Source organism: Drosophila subobscura, chromosome J, assembly GCF_008121235.1.
Source record: "Drosophila subobscura isolate 14011-0131.10 chromosome J, UCBerk_Dsub_1.0, whole genome shotgun sequence".
In the NCBI taxonomy this organism is placed as follows: Eukaryota; Metazoa; Arthropoda; class Insecta; order Diptera; family Drosophilidae; genus Drosophila; species Drosophila subobscura.
Window position 1 is genome coordinate 6,645,685 of NC_048532.1, and position 25,182 is coordinate 6,670,866.

A 25,182-nucleotide genomic window follows, 5' to 3' on the forward strand; every position below is an offset into this window, starting at 1 on the left:
TGTGTGCGCCTGGAAATCTGGCCAACAGACTGCATGCACGACCAACAACGTTGGATGTGCAAATTGTACACTAGACTACAAAATCTTGATTAAGGGAGAGCTCTGATTTGTTAGATTATACTACAACGACGCCTGTACAAAGTGCGAGCTGCAAAAGATCACAGAAAATAGAGCCGACCGAATGTAAAGCTGAGAGAAACAATTTACGCGCCTAATCCAAGCAGCAAACAGCAACTGAAAGATTACACAGAGGCGACCATGGCAACAGGGAGAGTGGACAGTGGCCGAACTGGAGGTAAACAGAGTGGTAAAGATAGAGTGGGAGAAAGAGAGCTACCGAAAATCGACGCTAAGCAGCCCGAGGCCGAGCCGAAGTCTGGCAGAGAGTGACGAAGTTCTAGCAAAGATCGACGCTAAGCGGGCAGGGACCGATAGCAAAAATGAGAAGGCATAGACAGAGGCTCAGGGATCAATACTGCCACAACGATTTTTTCCCTTGCTGATTTTATTTCCGCAGCATTTTGTTTCCCCAATTTTGTTGCACACTATTCTCCGTGTAATGAAGGCAATGTCATGCTCCGGCGTACACACGAGAGCGCATATAATATTTTTTAATTTAAAATATGACGTTTTGGAGTTTTTTTTGCGCCGCCACGCTCGCCAAATAAAACCAGTGGCGGGCCAGACAGGTTGTTTCAGGCGCTGGCGAATAGTTTAATTTCTTTGAGTGCCCAACGTGGCGTATGCGTAATGGTTGCAACACGGCAGCCTGGCACGACGCCTGAAAGTAGGCTGCAACAAAATTTCAATTACAAAATGTCAGACAAGCCGCAGATAGGAGGCAGAAGCAGCAACAGAAACAGAAACAGAAGCCCCGGCACTGGGGCTTATCAAGATGTTTGCTGCCACTGCTGCTGCCGGCATGCATGAGCTGTGTGTGTGTGTGTGTGTGTTATCATTGGCATTGTAAAACAAGTCACTTAACACACAAACAGATACAACACAACACAACACAGAACATAACAGACACAAAACAGAAACACACAGCAGATACAGATACACAGATGAGCGGGAGCGGCAGCAGGAGATACAGAAATGTATGAATGCATGGGAAAGAAGTTAAATTTGAAGCTTTTGTTGGCAGTTGTAAAACAATGCCTTGGAATTCGTATCTGCATCTGTGTCTGTTTCGTGTCTCTGTCTCTGTCTGTCTGTGTGTGTGTATCTTGTATCTTTTTGTTTAGCTCAAGTCAATTGTTCTGCATGTGTCGCACTTTCTCTTTATGTATATGTATGTGGAAGTCTTTATTTGCATGTTATCTGTGCCCATTTGGCCCCAGAGGTACGCCCTCTGTTTTGTGTGCGTACTGCCGTGTTGCTGCTGCTACTGCTGCCATTGTTGTTGTTGCCACTTGTCTGCCTATTGCACCCTGATTGTTTGCATAAATTAGCATAATTAACCAAGGCTGCTGATGAGAAACCAACGCACACCTCACCAGTTACTTTCGCTTTGGGCTACCAGAGCAGAAATTTAAACAAAATAAAATCTAAGAAAACAAAGAGATTTCCGCTTCACAAAATTCTATTTCCATTGAGACTATTTCGAATGGACATAAACATATTTAAATCTGTTCATCTGGATTACAGACTGCAGGAAGAATCTTCCTAAAATTGTTATTTAATTCTATTGGAAGAGCAGAAATAAATGAAGCTTCCAACTTGCTTAATCCTCAAATTTCATCATTTTTGTGCAGTTTTTTACCACCCAAGAAGCAGGTCGCAATAAGTGAACCCAAAATACGGTATTCCAATAAAAATATTTCGACTTCAATTCACCATTTCCATGACCCAGGGCCAGCCGTGCTATCGAAGAAATTGCGTAAATTTCCGCGTTTCGTTTTCCTCAATCGCGACCTTTGCGCGTGTCCAGCCGTGCGCGAAAAACAGGGACAGGCTGGACAGCTGAATGGAGGCGCCAGTTGCTGGGAGGCGAGGCAAAGTAAAGTGTTATATAATGGGAGAAAGATGGGGGCCGCTCGGCACAATGCCGCGTATACGCAATATCGACGGACGATGGCCATCGTCGCTGTTGTCGCCTTGTTAGTCCGCTGTTGGCCATTCATTTCCATTTTTTGTATGCACTGCTGGCTGCCATTATTTGGCTTTAATTGCTGCATGCAAGCAACCCATGGGCCATGCCGCATGCCCCAAGCACCAAGCCCCTTTTCTCGGTATATACGTGCCTTAATTAAAATACAATACAAAGGGCAGAGCCAGAACAGAGCCAGAACAGAGCCAGAACAGAGCCGAAAGAGGCACAGGAATAAGTTGAAGTGATAAGTCGAAGGGCTTAAATTCCATAACTGGCAAATGGCGGATGATATTTGGACGGGGTTTCGTTTTTCTGTTTTGTTCTCGGTTTTTGCCATAATTACGCAAATTAACTGTAAATAAAAATGTTTGCATTTATTGCGTGTGCCAATCAAAAAGCAACTTGTTAAGTGGCACAAATGAATATCGGGGCGGGGCACATCGGGGCATACTTTTATTTCCATCCCCAAGGAACTTATTTATGCGCACATGAATGGCTCCGACTGTGGCAATGGCATTGGCAATGGCCATGGCCATGGCATTCGTAATTGGCTCACCTTTAATTTGATGGAAGGTATGGATGGAGGAGAGGGAGAGTGTAATAAATAAATTAACATAAAACAAACACAAATTAATGAATGAATAAATGATTGCCAAGGCGCCAGAGTCAGACTCAGAGCGCTGGAACAGCTGGAGGCGATGCTGCCACGGGTGAGCAATCGAATAAATATTATATATATTTCTATATAAATGGCAACTGTCGATCAACGTCAATTAGTTGCCAAATGGCTAAGGCAATTTCACAGCATTTTTTTTCTAGATGGTTCTCCCATTCGCCCATTGAGCGACGGTAATGACTGCCAGCAAATCCCATTCTGGCCGAAATGTAAATTGTAAGCAAATCAATCAGGCAGCAGCAAGAGCAACAGCTGTTCATGATTTATTCAGAAGAACAGAGAGAGAGACACAGGGGGAGAGACATAGAGGGAGGGCGCGGAGGTAATAATACATTTGAAAATTTAAATAACAAACAAAGGTTGTTGTCGTCTGTTGAATTGATTTGTATCTTGAGTTCTCATTTAATGTTCTTTCATTTCCTTTATTTATTTATGCGATGCCATCTCCAAGAATTGCGACACAATGCCAAAAGAATGCTCGAATATATGAGAGCTCCAAAGGAAGTAAATATCCTTGAAGGTTGTATGAACATGTGTTCTGGGAAACTGTGGAGCTGACATTTCTCTTGTTTGAGCTTTGTTCTGCATTTGTAATGAGTTCATTTCGCTCTCTCCCTTAACTTTACACTCAAAGATTGATCAGGAAATATTAGTGGCAAAAGTTATGTCCCCTAGGTGTCCGCATTCGTAACGATTTGTGCGCCAACGAGTTGTAAATTTTAATTAAACACAATTTATGTCAAATTTGAGCAAGAGTATCTGCATAATTTATGACACTCACTGGTCCATCTACAGCTTCTCCCCTAACCCCCTTGGAGCACGAGGAGAAAGCACTTCACGCGGAATACAATAAATAAAAGTTACATCCCCAACGGAAATAATTAACACGGAAGCAAAGGAAAATAACTTTGCAAGCAGTTTTGCTCTTCTTCTGTTCGAACATTTTTGTAGTTGTTTGTTGGATGATGTTTCAGACGATGATGATGATGATGCTGATGATGATTGTCAGCAATTTTTCGTTATAGACGTAATGAATTAATTAATTTGCGGTTTACCCGGCAAAGGTGAATGAAATATCAGTCAGTAGGGGAATCAATACTGGACCTGGGGTTCGTTTGTTGCATGTGAAACGATTATTTATTATTTTTGAATATCAATAGGATGAAAGGAGAATTTTATGTGCCAGGGATCACCCACACAGAATCAGAATTCAAACCAAAAATATGAAAGGCATATAGAAAATCGTTTCTTTGTCCATTTTAAGTTAATTTTAAAATATAAGTTGAAGGCATTACAAGAGGCTGAGTGTGGGCTGAGTGGTCCCCTGTCAGGGACATATGTCGCCGCTCGGCATTTGCCTTTTGTAATGTAAATTGTTGCTCATATATTTAATGCTCCATGCGGGGAGAAGTGGCCTTTCAAGCGGACAACTCATTAAGAGCCCCCTCAGCCTCTCTTTCCGTGCTGAGCCGAGCTGTGAGCTGTCCTGTCCGCTTTTATGTGCAATTAAAGTAGTTTAATTTATTATTTGCCATTGATCAGCAAACTTCAGTGGCATAAATCATTCGGCAACGGCCTCTCTTTTTCTGCATTTATGTTCTGTTATATTTTATTTAAATGCTGACAGCACACATTAATGTAAATCCTTGAAAGGCAAGTGTAATTATGGCCATAAATGAATGAATGCTACACATCCTTTTAAATTGCAAAACTTGTTAGAGTTGTCAACTTTCGACAGTTAAATTAAATTGTATACAAAATATATTTATTCTAATGTGCATCTAGATAATTTTCATCAGCTGATGGCGGTTGATTAATTCTATTAAACTTGCCAAAAGTAATTGCTGCAATAAAATGTCTCATTAGAGTTTGCTGTCGGTTTTAAGCTTGTTATTATAATTTTGAGCAACTCCCTTGACACCCCCCTGATTGTCACTTGCAAGCGTATCCCGGCTTCGGGTTATAATATTGTGCACCCCAGCCCTGGGATGCTGGCACTCATTAATTCGGTTGTCGCTATATCCGATTAATTACGCCCTCTGCCCCGAATGGCAGGTAAAATGAGTTATGCCTCGGCGGCACAGAAGCCGCCACAAATTATGTTTACGGGAATTTACGAGAGGGCCAACCGATTCAGGGAAATTCATGGAAATCCAGGCCAAATCCACGACAAGCTAGTAGGACAGGATAAGAGGGGGGATGTCATCGTCCTCGTCCTCGTCCTCGTCGTTGTCGTCCCATCAGGCTGACAGAAAATGTTTGTAATTATAAATTTTTTAATAAGCAGTTAGCATAACGAGGACATCAACTAATCGCCGCTTAACATCTTGGCTTACAAAGTTAAATAGCATTTTGTTACCTGCTCTTATTATTATTCTTATTTTTTGTTTTTGCATTTAATAACTTAATGCAGAGACACACACACACACGCGTGCGAAGAGACACAAAACACACACGTGTTTGTGTAAGTGGAAGAACAAATTCCGTTTCTGGCTGTTGTTGACGCTTGGCGTTAGCCCGGCTCTAAGCGAATTTAATAAGCTTAATGCGTCTGCCAGGAAAAACAGGCAACGGGAACTTAGATGAATTCCCCAAGATATGCTGGGCACACCCTCAAGACACACACACACACACACACACACACACACACATTCAGCACACACTCTCCTCTCCGTGCACAGAAGTGACTTGTGCGCCCAGCAAATGCAATTAATTATAATTTTTAATTAGCTCAGCAGCAGCTACAGGGCGCCAGAGACGCTGCGGGGGGGTGTTTAAGGCGGCAGCAGAGGTGGAACGGAACTTGTGCACAATAATAAAAACGAAGAAAATTCTATTCCATATTGCCGACGCATGACGCGCGCCTCGACACGCGATTAATAAAAGGGGCGTCGAGTCAAGCGGCGGACCAATGGGTGGGCCACTGTGGGAGGGGATGGATGGATGGCTGTGCCGATGGGTTCCCGGCGACAGCAAGTGAAAGGTATTTAGTCACGCGGAAAGAAATGTTTACTTTTATTAGACCCGAGCCAGGGATAAAAGTGGGAGAGCAGGGAAAATGCACTGCAACAAAAATTGGATGGATTGTCCCTGGCAGTAGATTGCTTCAAGGCTTCAGGAAATTTCCTTGGCATATTTTCTCGCCGTGCGGCACCTAGGGCCGTGGCAGAGTGGTCCTACATGTTGTGGCAAGCTGAATGTGGATTAGCCACGCCCCCTAGTCAATGTGTTGTTTACGTGCGAATGTGAAATTCTCATTTATATTTCGTTGTTGTTTATTGTACATACGTATTGTAATACGCCCACAGTGTTCCACCCGAAAAGGATGATGAAAGCCAAACATGGGCCAGCGAGGAGGGGCATTGAGTGAAGATTAAGCCCGAAAACCTTTGCAATTCATCAGCCTGAATGGCTTTAAGCCCCTTTAGGCCCCGTCAGTCTGTCTGCGAATTCTGTCGCTAATGCCACGACTCGGCCTCGAGTCGAATCCGCTAAAGGCGTTCCCCGGCCGTTCAAGGTCGCCCTGTCGCTGAGCAGCTGCTAAGGCGAAAATTAGATTTGGCTGAGCCACAACCCGTGTGCCCAGACAAAGCCGGCAAAATACAGTGACAGTGCAGCCAAGAAGCAGGAGGCTGTCTCGTTGTTTGTTGCTAATTAGGCAAAAATTACATTTTAAAATTCCTTCAAGCGTAAAATGGAAAAAGTTCTCTGTCATAGCTGATCTCTCTTCACTGCCCCCGGGTTGCACTCTGGCTGGTGGCTGCCACAAGGAGGTCATCTCCTGCAGAGTGTGCCAGCCATACATGCACAACTTTTAGTGCCTGCCGCCTGTCTGCCTCGCCCCAGTGGCATTATAATGACTATGACACAAACGTGATGCTGCCACATATATGTGGGGAGCCAGGAAATGGCGGAGGCGAGTGCAACTTTATACGCCTTGGACAATGGGGCAGGGTTTAATTTTAACTCCAATGACAGTAACATTTTCGGGGTCTACTTCGGTTGCAAGGCCCCAAAAATTGATGTCAACAATTCGTGTTCGGACAGCATCATTATTTTTGATATTTTGCAATTTAGTTTTTGGCATTCGCTGTGAGGCATCGAACAACTCACAAAACTAACCGCCGTAATTTCATTTAGTTGAGTGATAAATTCAATTTAGGAATTCCCGCAATTATCATCATCATTAGCAAAAACAACAAAGTGCACAATTTGGGCAGGCAATAATCGGCCCTAAGCGATGTTTTAGGCATTTTCAGTATAAATATGTGGCACTTTATACCCTGCAAACAGCTGGTAAAAGTGTGTGGTATTTTAGTGCCAAAGTATTGGGTACGTTCAAGTCTTTAGTTTGGAATTTCCCAAAATTTAATTATCGACATGTTTGGCAGTGGGAAAACAATGTTTGATGATTTATGTTAAAGCAACAACTCGAGGCCCACACAAAATATATGCATATAAAAACATCAAATACATCACAAATTTATGCCGGAATCCTACTTCACTAAGCCAATAAAAATTCACCCAAAAATGGAACGACAGGCCGCCAAAAATGTCAGTGGCCCATCAAAAGGGATTGACACCAAACTCTGGCGACGGCAGACGACAGGAGACCGAAGGCAGTCGATGAGTGAGAATGGGTACGACAAGGAGTTGGGCTATTTGCGGCATATTTTACACGCTTTTCTACTTCGTTTACACGCACGAACCGGAGCACCGGAGAACTGGAGCAAGACAGAGGAGCTGCTAGGACCTTGCTCCACTCAATCTATACTCCATGCATAGAGTCTCGGGTCCAAAGTATTTGATGTGTGTGTGTGTACTAGTGCGCATATAAAGTGAAAACATTTACACATGTTTGATTTATGGGTCAAGTGTGTGATAAAACTACAAAAGCAGTCGGCACACACACACAACACACACACTGAAGCTGTCTCGCACTGAGACAAAGAGGTTGGAGAATGATAGAGAAAGATAGCAAGGGGGAGATGGCGAGAGATAAACACTGACAGGAGCTGGCGAAATGAAATCTGAGTAAATCATGCAAAATACAAACGAAAGATGAGAATATTTCAGCATGTGCCCCATAGTGAAATTATGCAGTCACGAGGATGTGCGAAATGTCGCAACTCGAGAGCATACGCGAGCGCAAGTTTGCAAATAAAAAAAGGAATGACAAAAGGATGGGCACTCACCTCTACCACCCTACAGTTACCGCTCATCCTCCTCCTGGAGAGCACCACTCTTCCAGAGTATGTCCATAAAAATGTATTTCAGTTAAGTGCCCAGAAATTGGATACTGTCCAGGGCCCTGGACGAGCTGGTGAGCCTGGACAGAGTCCAGCTTAAATGGCATTAAATGCATGCACACAAGGGGCAAAGGTGGAATTACCTTCCTGAATTTTAAACCCTACAAATGGTGCAAAAAATATATACATAGTTTCAGGCTTGCAAGTCTCGTTTAATCCATTGATTAACTTTGATGGACATGTTGGAAAAATGTGCCAGAATATATGCATATTTATACACAGTTTGGTGATCAGTTTTTGGTTTCTTCGGTGAATTTTTGATCAAAAAATGTGGGGAAACTATGCAGAAATTAATCATTACGGAAGAAATTCTGTATCTAATTTGTAACGCTCATCCCATCCAACCACAGTAATTGAATTTGAGGTCAGGTAAAGTTTATTAGCAAAGACACTCGCCTTCCAAGTCCATATAAATTGTGGCACTCATGATTAGACAACAATTGTAGCTGTCAGCTGTCTAAAGGCTGGTCAACATTTAAATCAGAACACATTCTGTTTTATTTAAGACTTCTGCACAATTTTCCCAGCTGCACAACTAAAAGTGAAAATGATTTTTCACAAATAAACAATTTGCATCTAAATGAAATTGGAAAAATAATTATTTACACAGCAATTTGAGTGCAACAGTAACTCTTGCAACAGAAACAAGAACAAATAATGGAATAACAAGGGAGACAGCAACAAAGGACAGTCGGGCCGAAAGTCAGGCCTAATTTATGTGAACGAAATGCCAAAAATTCCATTTGAGACAAAGGCTAGGCCAGAGGAGCAAAAATTGAAAATGACAAATTGCATTAGGGACAGGACTAGAGCAGCGGCGAATGGCAGTGTGGGGTGTGGGGTGTGGGGCGTGCAGTCGGTTTGGTTTTAGATATGAAGTGGGAGTGTTGACCACAAAAATGACAGCACAAAGTGTGCAAAAAGTGAGCAACAAATTTGTCGGGCTTGGTTATTCATTTATGAAGACAGCAACAGCAACAAACAAAACAAAAGGCAATTCTCAGCTAAAAGGGGTTTCGGGTTCCTGCCACTCACACTCACCCACACTGAGTCCCTGGACACAGCACACCAACAATAAATGGGAACAGGGCTATAAAAATGCCATCGACAGAAGAAAAATTTTATTTCTTTTTAAATTCACATGTAGCAACTCTTGAAGAATATTTACCAGCACAAATAGGTGAAAAATAAAGTACACATCGTAATATATCCTGCAAAAAGAAAAACAAAACAAACAAAAACACACACAACACAGCCCGCCCGCTTAAACCGATTTCATAATCAAAGCTGTATTACTTCGTAAACCTCAAACCACGTACACACACACACACACACACACACACACACGCATGGAAACCCGCTACAACCAAGCTTCCACCCATTCCGCCTCACGCACCAGAGGAAAATTTAATTATGAGCCAAAGTACACACAAATTTGCTGTTGCTGTTTTGTTTTTTCGGCGTGAAATATAATTAATTTGCTATTTTTAAAGGCCAAAATGGGAAATTTAGCTGAAAAACTGGCGCTAAAATAACACCCTTCCATATTTCCTCCCCATGGAACGCATGAGTAACCGCAGAAATTTCATTACATCTGTAAACAATAAAGCAAATAAATCTTGTTGCTGCCTTTTGCTGGCACACATAGAAGAATAATTTTATGAGGATATACGGAAATAATTGTACTTAATTATTTCATGCTGTAAGAGAGGGGGAAAATAACAGCGAGAACATAATAATTATCTTAAAAAGGAGTTACAACTCTTTATGTGGAACTTGTGACAACAAATGCTTATTTAAATACGAAAAGAAAATTTTTTAAATGAGTTCCAAGTTTATGGTATTCAGGCAATAAATTCCCTAGAGTAGGAGAGTCACTCCTCTTTGTAATCTAGCAATGCTCAAACACAAACTTAAGACTGTACCCAATCAATATGAAATGCACCAGTGGAATGCATTTAACAACTCACTTTGCTGCCATTTAAATTGGCCATCAAAGCGGCGCCATTGGCATTCGCTTTGACAACGTCACAAACACGCAACGGGATACAGAGAAAAGTGACACAGAGGGTAACTGTGACAGCGTGAAATGTATGGTGGAAGGCAGATGGGGTATTGGGGATGATGGGATGCACGAGTTAGGATCGGTAAAATAATGTACAGTATTCCATTTGGCAGCTGGAGGACAGAATTCGGCAATACCTGCCTGACGCGGCCCTGCCAGACTTCACAGTCATGTCAATAAATTATGTACTGGATTTTCACACAGATACAAGCCCACACGAATTCACACACAAACATGTGTGTACAATACACGTGTACTTGTGTTGGTTATTTTGCATTTGAAGCCTTAGACGCGTGATTTATGTTCAATATGAGAAAATCATGCGAGTACTCAGGCAAGAGGGAACCAGAGAAATATACATAAATTGCAGTGCTCCGCTGCTATAAACGAATAAATGTGAGTCGGTGCAGAGGAATAAAATCAAATCATATTTTCACATTAAAAATGTACCCAACCCTAACGACATCCAGGTCCTGGCAAGCCCAATAAAAGCGAAACGTGTCATTCTCCGTCTGTGTTTGCGCTTTTTTTATTTTTCACCCGTCAAAGAAAAGTGAAATTCCACGCCAAATTGCCGGAGTTTTTTTTTATCATGTTTATCCGGCCAGGATGTCTACAGGGTGCGTGTAGGGTGTTTTTAGGCAGTGGAAGGAATGCGACACAAAGAGAATTACGTTGACAAATGAAAATGTCACAGTGATGATAATTTATTTTCCCTTTTCTCGATTGCCCTGCCCCTACCCCTGCCCGGCTGTGGCTGTGGCGATGGCTTGGACACAGCCGTGTGCCACATTCCTCGGGCATTCTCGCTTTCATCTGACGACAGCTGGGACCCGAGCAATGCGCAATTAAAGGCAATTTTCGACAATTGCTCTGGGGCTTGAACTTTTCCAGAAACACCAAGTCTCAAAGGGAGGGCTCAGACAGTTGTTGAACTTCAAAAAAGGTGATCTGGTCTGGGCTGGATAATATTTATTTATTTTAAATGCTTGCTTTCGTTTGTTTACTCCTAATGAAAATATCAGCAGACATTTCGTAGCTAAAATTTCATTAAAATCGTTTAAAAACATGCCTTTTTATTAAGTGTTAAGATTACTTTTTCTGTACCCAGCATCTTAAAAAAATACGAGTATAAACATAAAGAGCCTCAGGTTAGGTGCCACATTTTAGAAGTGCATAGAATGGGATTAGCACACCCGAAATGGAAAATATGTACAGAAATTATAAAGTATTTAGAAAAATATATGAGGAAATAAAAACAAAACAAGAGACTCACTTGCTTCCAGTATTCACTACCTTCGAAATCGGCCTTTGATTATGTTCTTTTTGTCTATCGAGAGCGAAAGTTTGTGGCCGTAAAGTTTATCTGTGTGTGTATAGGTGATCAAAAAAAATTGTTTGATTTGCGCGCGCAATTACGATTTTAGGAGGGGGGACCCGCACATTCACTCACTTTTAGGCCTTTTAGCCATTTATTATTTGCCGCTCTTTCAACAGTTACGCTTTATATTTTTTCTTTCTTTTTCACTTGCTCTTTATCACTTCACTCACTTTTGCCGAAACCGCCTGGCACCCCTTGCCATCATTATGACGTCATCACTCTCACAGAAAAAAAAACGAAGCAACTCAAAAGAACACAAGCGAAAAAAAAAACACAAATTGAAGCGGCCGCCACAACAAGCAAGATCCCGTTATTTTCACTCGGAGATTGAGACGCCAGTGCCATTTATTGGGCTTATTTTTGCACAGAACAAACGCCTATACTTATTTTCACTATTTCTGATATCTTTATTTACTTTTTAATTAAATTTTTACACTCTCCACACAAGGGCTTGCACTTTCACGACATTTCTGCCACTTTTTCACATATTTTCAGATTTTTGTACCACTTTTCGGTAAGATTTATCTTTTAAACAATGCCTTCACCTATCACACAGTTTTTTATAAACTTTTAAGAACTTTTTCCACCATTTTTAGCATTTTTGGATCCGCGACGCGAAAAAACGTGCTTCTGCGTTGAAAGGATTTTTTTGAGGGAATCTCTCTCCTCCCGTAAGGGAACTCCTCTCCTGTGTCTAAACGGTCAGGGAACTCCTCTCCTGTGTCTAAACGGTCAGGGAATTACTCTCCTGTGTCTAAACGGTCAGGGAACTCCTCTCCTGGTCAGGGAAATGTGGGAGAGCGGCGCAGATTTTGTACTCTTATTGTACTCTCCTCTCTGAAGATCTCATTCTCTTTTTCTTTCGCTGTTAACATGCGGCCTTTTGTCCCTTTTGTTTTCGTTCGCTGTTAGCTTAATGCTGAAGTAACATGTCTCTGGAACAAACTGTAGAGAACGAAAGCGAAAGTGTGCGGCTGAGCCCAGCTGTGCACATCATTCGCTGTTAGCTCGCTGTTAAATTAACATGAAACTGTTACCTCACGATAAAATTGTTATCTGACTTCGCGACTCCACTTACGATCTACTTTTTCCAGGTACCCAGTAGTCTGGGTCAAATACTTTTTTCTGACTGTTCAAAACAAAAACAAACGGCAAAAAATAAACAAATTTGCAGCTCTTCAATTGAACTAAAAACTGTTACTTGCGGTATTTGGTGAGTATGTAACGGAGGAGTAAACAGTGAGGAACAGTGGACAAACGCAAACTTTTTCGCATTGCAGCTAGTACGAAATGTCCCGTCGCCATACTGAACACAAGAAGGAAATGCGTGAGGAGCAGTTCCTGCACACAAGCGGATCTCAGCCACTCAATTGGCAGCGTAGACGCAGCCCCACTTTGGATTGTTCGGGAAGAACCACAGAACGATCAGATGAACGCAAACGTCGTAGCGAGCGACGCTACCATAGGGAGAGTGAGTCCAGGCATCGTTCCAAGGATCGCGAACGTCACCTTCGCTATCATGACTCCTCCACGCGCAGCAAACGGAGTCGCCGCTCAAAATCACCAGCTTCAGGCAACGGGCAGGAGAAGGACGAGCAGTCAAAGAATGGATCTGCGGTGGGGGACTACTACAACCTAGACACTGATGAGCCCTTCGACAAGGAGCGCTTTCACCGTGAGACGCAGGAGAAGCTACAGAAGCTGCGGGACTCCATGTCAAAGGAGAGCAACGTGCCTGCACCAGCTAAGGCGCCTTCGAGCGGCTGCAGCTTCGCCAACGATGGATCTTTCTTGGATACTTTCTTGAAAATGCAAAGGGAGGAAACTAATGTCGCCGCTCCATACATTATCGCAGCGGCAGTGGGCGCGCCAGCACCACCGCCACTCCTCTGTGTGGGTCGTCGTCGTGGTGGCAAGATCCTGAAGACCGGACGGGTGCCGAAACCGAAGGATGCCACAGAGAAGACTGTGGATCCCACGGACTTTTGGTCAGTGTATCAGGCCGAGGTGGACAAGTACAAGACCACGGGATGTGACACAGAGGATGGCAATCGCAAGTTGGTCATGTGAGACCAATTGGCAGACCCTTCCACAAAGAAAGTTATTCCTGGCTCTTCTTTATTGATTTTGATTTGTTTTTGCTTTATTATAATGTATTTGAGTGGAGGCAAATATAATTCCGGCGAAGGCCAAAAATAAACTGTATTTACCCAACAATTTGGCTTGGACTTTGGTTATTTATTGACTGAAAAGTAATTGCAGGTCAGCAAATTGTTGTGTCTGGTATTCGAAATATGTCTGCCGATATTAATTGAGAGAGTGGTTCGCTCTAAGGGTTCCATGACCCCTACACAGAGCGAAATAAGCACTGCGTTTGTTATATTTTCACTTAAAACGAAGTATTCTTGCAATTCAAATTTAAGTTATTTATTTTTTCCATCTGAAAAATATTAAAGACACTTAACAAAGGATTAGAAAATTATCTATAAGATGACCATTTTTTTTACGGAATTTTGAGGGGATCTTAATGATTATGAGTAGATGGGCTGAACTCCCTAAAATAAAGATAACTAGTAACGGTGAAGGGTGAAAAATATAACAACCAATAACCAAAAGTATGTAAATTTGGATATAAATATAAAATAATTGTCGAAAATACTTTTTCTATTTATTTTACAAATTTGCTTATTTGATATTCTTTTTTATGAATATGACTTAAATTACATCTCCCTAATTCAAAGTGAATTCTGTTTGTTTTTAAGATGTTTGTATTTAAAAATGTAAACTAAAATGTTTTCTTTTATTCTCTCACTCCATTGATCGTCCATTGACGCCGCAGATCTTCTGTGGCATGCAGAGTCAATTTATCTTGCAAGGAGCGCAGCATGGGGTTGGGTAGTCCAATCATCATCATCATTCTCTCTTGATAATACCTTGGCTCTACAACAGAGAGTGGGGTTGGGGGCGGAGTAAAACTTTCCGGCTCATGTGCCTTATGCGACTTTCCACTCAATTCGCTTTGATGGGGCAAGCAGGAGGTGAGAGGAATGGGACTGACGCGTTGTGCGCTATTAAACTTTTTTGGCATGATATTGCCGTTATTTGCCTTGGCCAACAGACAAAGAGAGTGAAACAGATAGAGAGAGAGAGAGAGGACATATGTATGCAAGAGAGAGCGAACGAAATATATGTACTTACTTGTCATATAATAAACTTTTATGTTAACGGCTTCTGATGTCTTACCAAACAGAGTCCTGCGACAGGATAGCCTAGTGGCAGCACACACATGGCCTAGTGCTGGCCTGCCCGACAGCCATCCTGCCAGGCACTTAATGCCCATTCCTTGACGTTGCTTTTCCTTTTCTTGGCTTACACTTTTCTTGCCTGCCGTTTGCATTGCGGCTTTATTAGGCTGAAAAATGGAAATGCCTCCCGAAAAATACGAGAGAATGGCAGAGTCGAAACTTGCAATCTCCCCCGCAGGCACTCACGTTCCATTGTCTGTGTGTCTGTGTGTGTGGGACCATTAAAATGCTCTGGCTAAATGCATGAATAGCAATGGAAAATATTTGCATAAATCTTTCCCGGCCTCACAGCACAGCGGGGGGGTAGGCCCCAGCTTCTGCCCCAAAACCCACACCAAAAACCCAAACTCACATCAAAGAGAAAGCGAAAGGAGAGTGTATGCTTTTGTAATAAATTTCATATTTATCATTGGATGGTAATAACCAAAGAAAAAAACACACAACTTTATTGAATTTTCAATGCCACTTTTTTTTCCAAAGTTGCGTAGCAACACGCCGCTTAAAAATTAAAAACAGTTTCATAATCATTATTAATGTGTTCGTTTGCCCACTTTTTCGTTTGCAACAAAAAAGGTCAACAAAGTTTTGTTCTATGTTTGTCGGAGTTTTTCTTTTTTTGTGGGTTTTCGATTTTTTACTGATTTGTTCTTATTTTTCTCTGTTTATTTTTCTTTTCTTTTCTGTTTTATTTTTAGTGTTTTCTGCCTCTGTTTTTGTTATGATCTAATTATACGCTTAAACATTAATTTTATTTGCTTAATTTGCAATTATTTGGTATGGTTTAAATATATTTTCTCTCTCTGCAACATTAAGTTTTTACCCATTAAACATTCATTTACAATGTCGCGACTAATTTTGCATGCGTTTCGGTTTACATTATTAAATATATTTATATATATATTTTACCTATATATCTGTGTACATAGATATTGTATGCATAACTACCACATATAAATAGTTGAGTACATTTTATAGTTTATTCTCATATGCATATTTATTTACAATTTTTGAACGTACAAATTCGAACCAGGAGTTTCTCTCTCCTCATTGGAGAGCAATGACAGTGGCCCCACACGACTTAGAGAGCGCTCGGGAAATGGCAATGGAAATGCAAATATTTCTGTCGACAAAAGTACTCGGCAGTGAGTCGGCAGTTCGGCCAAGAAGGGGCTTCAAGAATGCAACCGGACATGCTCGAAGAGAAGCTCTAAATTGTGCTGGAGTTTGGGGCAAGAAACCCATTTACAGGAATTGTTAACGGGCACAGGAACTTCCCACATGACTGGCACTAACCGAAGTAGTCCCTGCCAGCAGCTCTTCCTTGGCCGTTGGAAAACTCTTAAATAAATTGTTAGCCTCGGCAGGTTCGAGGTTCCTTTCCAACTACTTCAAAGTGAAGCAGCCAGCAGCACTTTTTGGCAGGAATTTCTCATACAATTTTGATGTACCCCAATAGATTATTAAAAATAAACAGTCAAAAAGAATGCTCCAAAGAGGAAAATTGTTGTTTCTGTTTTTTTCGCTTACAAAAATGTTGCCAAAAAGATGTACGTAGTTTAGGAACCCTTTGACAAAGTCCACACATTGAAATATATTGTAGTTATTATGTGCTACACCGGCATTACATATGGATACATAAACCTAACTATGTACAGGGCTTAAGGACTACGCTATACAGGGGGAAAAATAAAACACAAACCAAAACCCAAATCAAATGCGTAACGCGTTGGGTATTCCCTTTGTATTATTTACAACAATTTGAGTAAACTTTTTCAAACTACGCAAATGTCTCACTATGTATAGTATTTATGTACTATGTAGTGTGTATTTTTTTTAGAAGCTATCAATATGATTATATTTGTTGTTTACTTCCGCTAATGACTCGCTGATGATTCGTTTTCCAAATGCTTGCTAACCATTTTTATATTTGCCCTGGGTTCTGGCAGTTTTATGTACACCCTAATACCCAAAGTATTGTAGATCCTGGCACACTTAATTAGAAACACTCTTACTTACAACTTAGCAGGAGCCAGGAGCAAGGAGAAAGCCACAGGAGCAGCAGCAGCAACATCTTCGTCTCCTCATTAGCATAATTAGTTTCGGTTTTTTTTCTTTCTTGTAAAGGTATTACATGCAGCTCAAGTCTGAAGAACAACTTTGAAGAGAACTGACTGTGGCTGCTGCTCCTACCCCTCTCTCTTTCCCCCCTCTGTGGCTGCTATAAATCATTTCTGCTGCAGCTCTGCCTCGTTTAGGTGCAGTGGCTGCTGCATTGGCGGTGGAATTCCAGCGATGCGACATTAATTTATCACCGCGCATTCCTGCTGCCATTATTGACAGGGCAACAGCCGCCGCAGGGCATGGGCAGGGACATGGCCAGGGTCTGCTCCTGGCTGTTTCTCTCCTTGGCACGACTTCGGCTGGGTGCGCCACCTCCACCGCCGCCTGCTCCAGCAGCACCACCACCACCTGGTGCACCGCCCTGAAGCAGCAGCGAGGAGCATGCCTCCAACAATACAAATGCCGCGACCATTGTGCTAATTACTTTGACCGCCTGAGTGGCCTGGGCCGTGTGGCAGGACCAACAGGCCAAAGCGACAGCAGCCGGCGCCGCATTCGTTTGCATCGCCTCCGGCCGTTCGCCTGTCAAAAAGAAAGGAAGAAACAGAAGAAGATTTAAGTTTGAATGGGCAACAATTTGTGGGAGTCGCAAAAGGCCTCTGTGCTGGCTCGCCTTTGTGGCAAGTTCATAAATTGCATAAAGTTTCGTCGTAGCTGGAGCTGCAACTTTTAATGCATACAAATCGAGGTCAAGCAAACGCATGCATAAATAATTTACATTATCAGGCTGCAGCATCATATTAAAGGCCCTAAAGTTAAAGCTCCGAGAGTGCGGAAACCGGAAACGGGAAACGGGAATACTTACCCTGCAGGACATGAACGCGTATGCTGGCTATCTCCGAGTTGGATGGATAGCACGAGTACTTTCCCGAGTGTAGCAGATCCGCGTCGTAAATGAGCAAAATGGATTTGGTCTCCTCCGATTTGATGGTCTTGAATTTCAAACGTCCGCCGCCAGTCTCCTCGCTAAGCACCTGCGTGGTGCGATGAAGAAGAATATTAAAACAAAATTCTCCCTTGTTGAAAAAGTTATTTTCAAAGTGGGTGTGTGGGCGGCTCGGGGGTTATATAACCTAAATGCAAAAGCATGTTTTCTCATAATCATAAAAGCCAAAATTAAATACGTTGCGTAAACAAACGCGAACAAACTCGCACCCCCACCCGACAGACACTGCGCCACACAGCCACACCCCTGAGGAGGCGCCAACCGACCCCCCGGAGCTCATAAAAGTTAAAAACGTTTATCCCGCCCCACAGCAATTGGCTGGGCTGGGCCTCCGGGCCCCCTTGCGCTTTTTACTGCGCACAAAACTCAATTATTGCAAGATAATTTGGCACCAAAAAGTGGGAAATTAAATTGGTTTCTTTTTGGCCTCTAAATTGATTTCAAGAGTGTGTGGCGGGATGTGTACTTACCTTATCCTGGTGATACCAAAAGATATGCGTCGGCGGCTCTGGGCTGAATTTGATGATGCATGTGAGATTGATGGTGCTGCCCTTGTCCACGTACAGATCGGGTCCGCCCAAAATGGTGGCCGTTGGCACTGGAAACATTGAAATTAGCGAACATTTTGCAGTTATGCCATAGATTAATGTCCCATGATCCCCGCCCCTGTCCCTGCACCCACTTTGGATTGGCCTGCCTACCACTTGAGCTCTGCCAATCAGTTGGTTACGTTGCCTAATCAGCTCCGTTCACAGCTCTCGCTCTCGCTCTCCCTTTCTGGCTCGCTCTCTCACGCCTCTGACGATTTGTGAAATTCCGAAATGGTCACACAGCCCCAACTGACAGTGTCATTCCATGGCAGTGCTAGAAATTGCCCCAGCCTGTGTTTGAGCTGCATTTGACCAGTGACAAGTGCCCCATCTCGCTCCAGGCTGCAGTTATAGCAACAGCAACAGCCCCCGCTCCAGCCACAGTCCCAGCTGCAGCCCCCAGGGCCGCAGTTGTTGTTGTTTTTGTATGGGGTATTTCCATAGTTGAGTAGGAAATGTTCTGCCAGTCAAAGTCAGTACGTTAAATAATCGATTACGGGCCGGGTCCCCTCGTCATGGGTGGGAGGATAGGATAATGGGAAATATCTGGGCTGGGCTGTGCTGGGCTGGTTCAGCCATTCTGTGCTGTGTACCAATACATTTTCTGTGATTCCTCTTTATCGCTCAACATTCGCTCAACATTTGTCCTGCTGCTCCGTTGGGACTTTTTAAATTTAAATGCCAATCAACGGACTATACATACATATGTACATACATACATATGTATGTACACACATAGTACGTTGGTACACATAACGGGGTTACAGTTATGAGCTTTTGTAGGCAGTCATAAAATGTTAGTGCTCAGAAAAACTGCTGCAGATAGTCACAAAGCATGATGAAATTATACAAGTTGGTGTTGTTGTACCCCGCAACGCGCTCTCTTTTCGTGGACTCTCTGCAGCTGCAAAATACAACAGCAACATTCGCTGTGATTGCATGTGTGTTAGAGAGGGATGGATAATTTCATTACGGTTATCAGAGAAAACAAATGATGTTCTTGCCAAGTGATGTTTCTAATAGGGTGATGTTCTGCGATTTTGTCTTCCACTCGCTCTCTCGGTTGTCAAAGAGAGCACATTCGCATGCATGCTAACAGACGAAAGAGCGCAGATGTGCAGAAGGCGTCACCTTAGTGGCAACCTTACTTTGTGTTCTTAGATTTGCTCTCTCGAAATCTCTCTCTGGCAGAAATTCACCGCAATTTTTGCATACAAAATCTTTTCTACAATTTCGACACTCAGCAGCAGTGCTGCCAGTTTAGCTATTTTCTCACTATCGTTTTTCAATTCCCGCTAATGTCTGTATGCAAGACCCTGAATTCAAAGTTGTCTGGCTATTTCTAGTTTATTCAAGGTCCAGTTTGGCTTTTTTTTCCCCTAAGTGCTGTCACCACTGCTCAGCAGCCTGTACGTTTGTTGTTTCACACAGAAAAAAAACACAAAACATTCGAATTTTTGCTATTTAAACTTCTGGAGTCTGTTTCTTTAAACAAAAACCCACTTGTTGCCGTTGCTTTCGTATTAAGCAATAACAAAACAGTGCGACACAGAAATGCAGCAAGGGCCGTTTGTTTTACTGAGTTTCGGGCTCCTCTGGCTAAGCTGTTGTCTGGCCATCGACTTTTGTGAGGTTAAGGCCTGTCAGGGCATGCCTCATGTGGGCTGCAACAACAGCATGGTAAGTATTTAGTGTCCCTGCCGGCAACTTTAGTTTATCTCCTTTTATTTTGCAGAAATTTGATCAGAAGTGCCTGCGAGATCGCCGTTTGGTCAACATGGAAATGTACCGTACGTATTTTCTGGCTATGCACAACACCTACCGCCAGAGAGTGGCAAGCGGGGAGATCGGCGGCCTGCCCAAGGCCCAGCACATGCCCGAGCTGGTGTGGGACATCTACTTGGCCCTCGTGGCGGAATATCATCTGAAGCGCTGTCTGAGGGAACTGAACGACGTGTGCGTGGCCACAGATGACTTTCCAGAACCCGCAGTCAATTACGGCGATGACCTGCAGCCGCGTGCCCTGCATCTAATCTCGAATATGCGCCAGGTGACCTTCCTCACGGAAAGCTGGCTGCACGAGGTCTATCAACTGCAGAGCATCCACACGGAAACGGCGCCCCGTGCCATACGCCACATCATAAACGATCGCGCCACCCACATGGGCTGTGCCGCTGGCCAAAACTACGACAATTGGAATGTTCGCTTCGTGCTAATTTGTTACTACGATGTGGATGCCCTGCGCAAGCAGAACCTCTACACCAGCGGCGACTTCCGCGAGAGTCAGTGCACAGCTGGCAGGAGCCAGCGCTACGCCAACCTCTGCCGTAGGTTGCCCAAAAATGTCTAAAATATGTCTGTCGGTGAGTACTGCCCAGAATAAATATTGCAAACGTTCTGAGTATAATTAAATGTGCCCAACCAACCACTTGGGCAATCAAAATAGTGGGAAGAAAAACAGAAAATGTAAAAAACAGAGCGAGGAAAAACTGCGAGAAAAACTGTGAAAAAGGTGGAAAATAATAAGAGCGAAAAGTAACAGTAGCTGGCAGAAGTTAGTTGGTAAAAGCTGCGTTGGGTTGGAAACCAATTTGTTCGTCATGAGCCAGAAAAATGTACGCTCAAGGCGCGCACCAACAGCACTTGACTATCGTTCCCGGGTTGCCCAAACCATTCTACAGTCGCCTTTTTGCCAGTTTCCCCCGTCCCTTTTCATACACCCACACCTAACCAATTCTGCTGGCTGGCTGGCATCACTTTCACTCTGAGCACGAAAAAATGTTGTAAAATATTAAAAAATAATATGCATGCATGGCAGCCCTCAAGCAGCACCCTCATTCGCTCCTTTTTTGTCCGTGTCCGTGCTGTCTATCGCTTCATCTCTCCATCCGTGTCCGTGTCCGTGTCTGTCTCCTTCCGGTTAGCTTGGCTTGCGGTTAGACTTTGTTAGCGCTTATGAATAAATATCTCTTGCACAAACCGGCTACTGTTTGGATGGGTCCAAACATGCCAGCGAATTCATCATCGCTAGATTGATACACCCGATCGGCGGCTATGTAGAAGGCATCATCATTGTAGTACTGCTGCATCATGCTGCTGGTCTCCGCATCAATCAGATCTGTCCCAAAAAATATACCGAAAAACAAACAAAAAGTAAAGAAAATATAAACCAAATTGTGGGTGGTGTAAAAATAGGCATCAGAAAATCAGTGAATAAATTATAACAAAAAAGGTAAACTAATTAACTAAAATGGGTAAAAATAGAATAATCAGAAATGGAAATAGAAATAGAACCCACCGCCCGCTGTCCATTATAATTATTGCTAGATGTTCGATAATTGTAGGCTTTTGTGTGGGTTTTAATTTCATTCAAACGCGTTTAGAACTCTAACAATTTCCCATCTAATTTCTGTCATTATTTGTTGCTTAAAATAATTGCAAACCAATAATTTCAATATAAATTAAAATAGAAATGTTGCCGCAGTGGGAAACATAAAACATTTTCAAACATTGTTCCACCTTTATGCCTGTCAAATTCTGCTTTTTGTGGCTGGGGTTAAGCCTCCAGTTGGATCGTCGCTTCAGTCCATCCATCTACCCGAAAGCATTTCCAAAAATTCCGACGCGGGTGTGGCCTGTGTTTTTGTTGTACATATATCCTGTGTATTTTTCGACGATTGCCAAGTCTGCATAATTTACACTCTTGCAAATTGCATGAATATGCAAAAAATAAAAGAAAAAATAAACTCGAAGCGATACTCGCAAATATGTGAAATTCCCCAAACAACCCACAGACCAGAACCCAACCTCATGCCCCAACCTCATGCCACAGCCAAGGGCTTGTTGTACGTAGCCGCGTATATTACGCAGCGCTGTCTGAAATATGCAGCAGATATCCCAAAAAGCTGTAAGGCTCATGCGGCCGAAAGCCACACTCCAAAAGGATACACATCCCCTTGATGGATGGATGGATGGATGGATGGCAGACTACTCACCCACTATATTCAAGTTGACCGAGTAACTGCGCACGGGCTGTGTCGATATCTGGCACTCGTAGATGCCAACATCCCGCTGCTGGGCATACTTGATCTGCAGTGTCCACTCGTCAATGTCCCGATGATAGGAGGTCTGAAAGCGCTGATCCGTCGTGTAGGTGTAGGTGCCCACCGTGAGTATGTGCAGATCTCGATGTCGTATCCAGGCGACCTAAGAATAAGATGAGAAGAAGAAACAAATTAAAATTGTGCCAAAAGTTGTCGTTTTTTGCTTATAATTTGTTCTGCCACAAAATTTATGCAGACATTTTCATACAAGCTGGAAATTAGTGTGCGAAACGCATGACAGACCCGGAAAATGATACTCGGCTGTGACTGAGGGTCCTTGCAGCATTCCCCTGGCCCTGCTGGCAGCCACTTCATTTCGACATTCAGTCGACATTGCCCTGCCTCCCTGCCGGCTACAATTTTTGAGTCGAGTTGGATTGCTTTTGCTGTTGCAGAGCCCACGTTTTGGGCTCCTTGTTTATGCGGCTAACTGTCTAACCAATAGCACACACACCGCACCCCACAGACAGACAGACAGACCGACAGACAGTTGGGTGTTTGGCAGAGAGACTGCGTCAGAGTCAGCCAACTGTGTGCTGCCTTGTGGCATCCATCTGTGCAGTGCCACTGCCCCGTGTGTGGGTCCGTCTGTCTCTCTATCTAATTCTGCAATAACAGCACACAAAAAAAAAAAATAGAAAGAAGGCAGCCAAAAAAAAGGGCAGGCAGCAGCAAAAGTAAACTTTGTGCCCAGTCTGGCCATAAATTTAGTACCCAAAGCTCCGCGCTCCCTCCCCTCCTTACACTCTGTGTGTGTAGTTTACTGATTGCGGAAGCGGATTTGGCTATGTGGAAACCTATGACCCCGGCCTCAGTCATGACTGTAGCTAAATCGCTTAACGTAATCAACGTTGCCACAGCCACAGCTCCTCTTTTGCGTTTTCGTTTTCGTTTTTGGCTTGCCAACACCTGCAAACTTTCCCAGGGAGCGCAACATTTTTGGCAAGTGCGTGGAAAGTATTTCCGCATTGTGTCTGTCCACTGGCTGACGCTGCGGCATATTGAAACAGGATATAGGCAGGCATAGACCCCACTTTTGAGCTCAATTGCTGAAATGCAATGCCCGTCTGGGGCGGGATTTAAAGTGCCGCCTGGGGGCCTGCTTGAAAGACGAGACTTTAATTGGGGCAAGCGAATCAAGTGACGCCATTCAGCATGGAACGAGTAGATGGGAGGGGAGGGGCAGCATCTGCTGTCTGCTGTTGTCACGTATTACATAATAAACTGGCACCAAATTTAATAAGCATCCTCCACGCAAAGTCTGTCCGAGATGACTATCTCGACCATCTAAGTGGATATTTGGTGGCATATTTGCGACACTTGTGCCCAGAGCCAGAGACCGTCCCCCTGCTTCCCCTTCGCTTTCTCTTTGTTTATTAAATGTAAATAAAAATCAAGATTATTATTAATATACGAAGAGGAGCGACCCTCTTACTCACCGTCTTGTTGCCCAGATGCTTGACACGACAGCCGAGATAGGCGGACTTGCCCACCAGCGATGTGATGTTTCGGGGCATGGTCAGATCAAAGTAAGGCTCGTTCCACTTGTGGCCGTGCGGATAATGCGATGGTGGCATGTGTGTGGGCTTTGACTCGGCATTATTGTGATTGTGATTGTTGTTGCTGCTGCTCACAGATTGCCGCTGGTAGCACACGGCCAGTCCTGCAAAGGGAGAGAGAGAGAGAGAGAGAAAGAGGAACTTAGAGTAGTGATAAATTGTGGTGTGCTGTGTGCAAAAATATGGTGGCAAAAGCCACTGGAAATGTGTGACTCTAGTGTGGCAAAGCACCTGCTTGCTGGTGACGCCACAAGGACCGCACTCCTACACTCATTCACTCGCACTTTGTCTGAGCTTAAGTGTGGCCGAAGAAAAAAATGAAAATGCCCACGAACTGCACCTAAACACGTGACACGTGTGTAGTTTAATTAAAGCGATGACAGCACCACTTGGACTGAGAGTTGCTCTTCTTTTTGTCAGTTTGGTAATGGTAGTTTTACCCTAACTTTCTGGCAGTCTTTTTCACTGTGGCAGCGCCTTTAAAAGTGTCAAAATTAATCTGTAGAAAGTGAAGCTATGCATCGAAATTTTCATTAAATTACAAATAATTATAAGCGAGTGTCAGAGGAAGGAGTTTACCTTGACAGATTATTTTATATATGTATTTCCCCCATAATATCCACAAACATTAACCAAAGGAAGATCATCTGTTATATTATTTTATTTATGTTTTTCATTGTTAGAGTCGCTGAGCGGTCGTATACCCTCGTTTTTGATTAGATTCTGGTCAATGTAGTACAAGAGTGCAATATTAGATCGGAGTTTTGTGGCCAGTCTGCACTGTGGCAGCATTTCTACACTTTACAGCGAAATTTCCATACAAACTCTTAAAAATATAATCGTGAGTCAGAGCAATAAAATTATATTTTAAGACTTTAAATAGTTATTTTTCCCATAATTTCTATTATTTTCATAACGGTTGTATGTAACCAGAAGGAAACGTCTTGTATATATATTCTTGATCAGCATCAATAGCCCGATTGAGCCATGTCTGTCTGTCCGTCTGTTGTTGAGCGCCTGGATCTCAGAGACCAT

At 43.2% G+C, this 25,182-nt stretch overlaps 3 protein-coding genes across 4 annotated transcripts in view; 2 read left to right on the top strand and 1 right to left on the bottom strand.

Annotated features, from left to right (window-relative positions):
• The first annotated feature begins 12,624 nt into the window (after positions 1-12,624).
• Positions 12,625-13,708, top strand: LOC117893930. The gene is made up of 2 exons (XM_034800713.1): positions 12,625-12,736; positions 12,804-13,708. The coding sequence occupies exon 2, from the start codon at positions 12,814-12,816 to the stop codon at positions 13,591-13,593; it is 780 nt and encodes a 259-aa protein (XP_034656604.1). The 5' UTR covers positions 12,625-12,736; positions 12,804-12,813; the 3' UTR covers positions 13,594-13,708.
• Positions 13,709-15,528: 1,820 nt separating this feature from the next.
• Positions 15,529-25,182, bottom strand: part of LOC117893849 (zwei Ig domain protein zig-8) — a 41,027-nt gene continuing 31,373 nt past the window's right edge. Inside the window, exons 3-8 of one of the 2 annotated variants that reach the window (XM_034800616.1) lie at positions 24,028-24,251; positions 22,481-22,691; positions 21,466-21,603; positions 18,366-18,493; positions 17,755-17,923; positions 15,529-17,471 (exon numbers count right to left, since the gene is read on the bottom strand). In XM_034800616.1, coding sequence (XP_034656507.1) covers positions 17,137-17,471; positions 17,755-17,923; positions 18,366-18,493; positions 21,466-21,603; positions 22,481-22,691; positions 24,028-24,251 — 1,205 coding nt within the window. In that variant the 3' untranslated portion in view covers positions 15,529-17,136. The remainder of the gene's footprint in view (positions 17,472-17,754; positions 17,924-18,365; positions 18,494-21,465; positions 21,604-22,480; positions 22,692-24,027; positions 24,252-25,182) is intronic. The other variant, XM_034800617.1, reaches the window with a different exon arrangement.
• On the top strand, positions 20,016-20,871 carry LOC117893850 (antigen 5 like allergen Cul n 1). Its single transcript, XM_034800618.1, has 2 exons — positions 20,016-20,165; positions 20,221-20,871. Exons 1-2 carry the CDS (start codon positions 20,040-20,042, stop codon positions 20,833-20,835), a joined length of 741 nt encoding a protein of 246 aa, XP_034656509.1. The 5' UTR covers positions 20,016-20,039; the 3' UTR covers positions 20,836-20,871.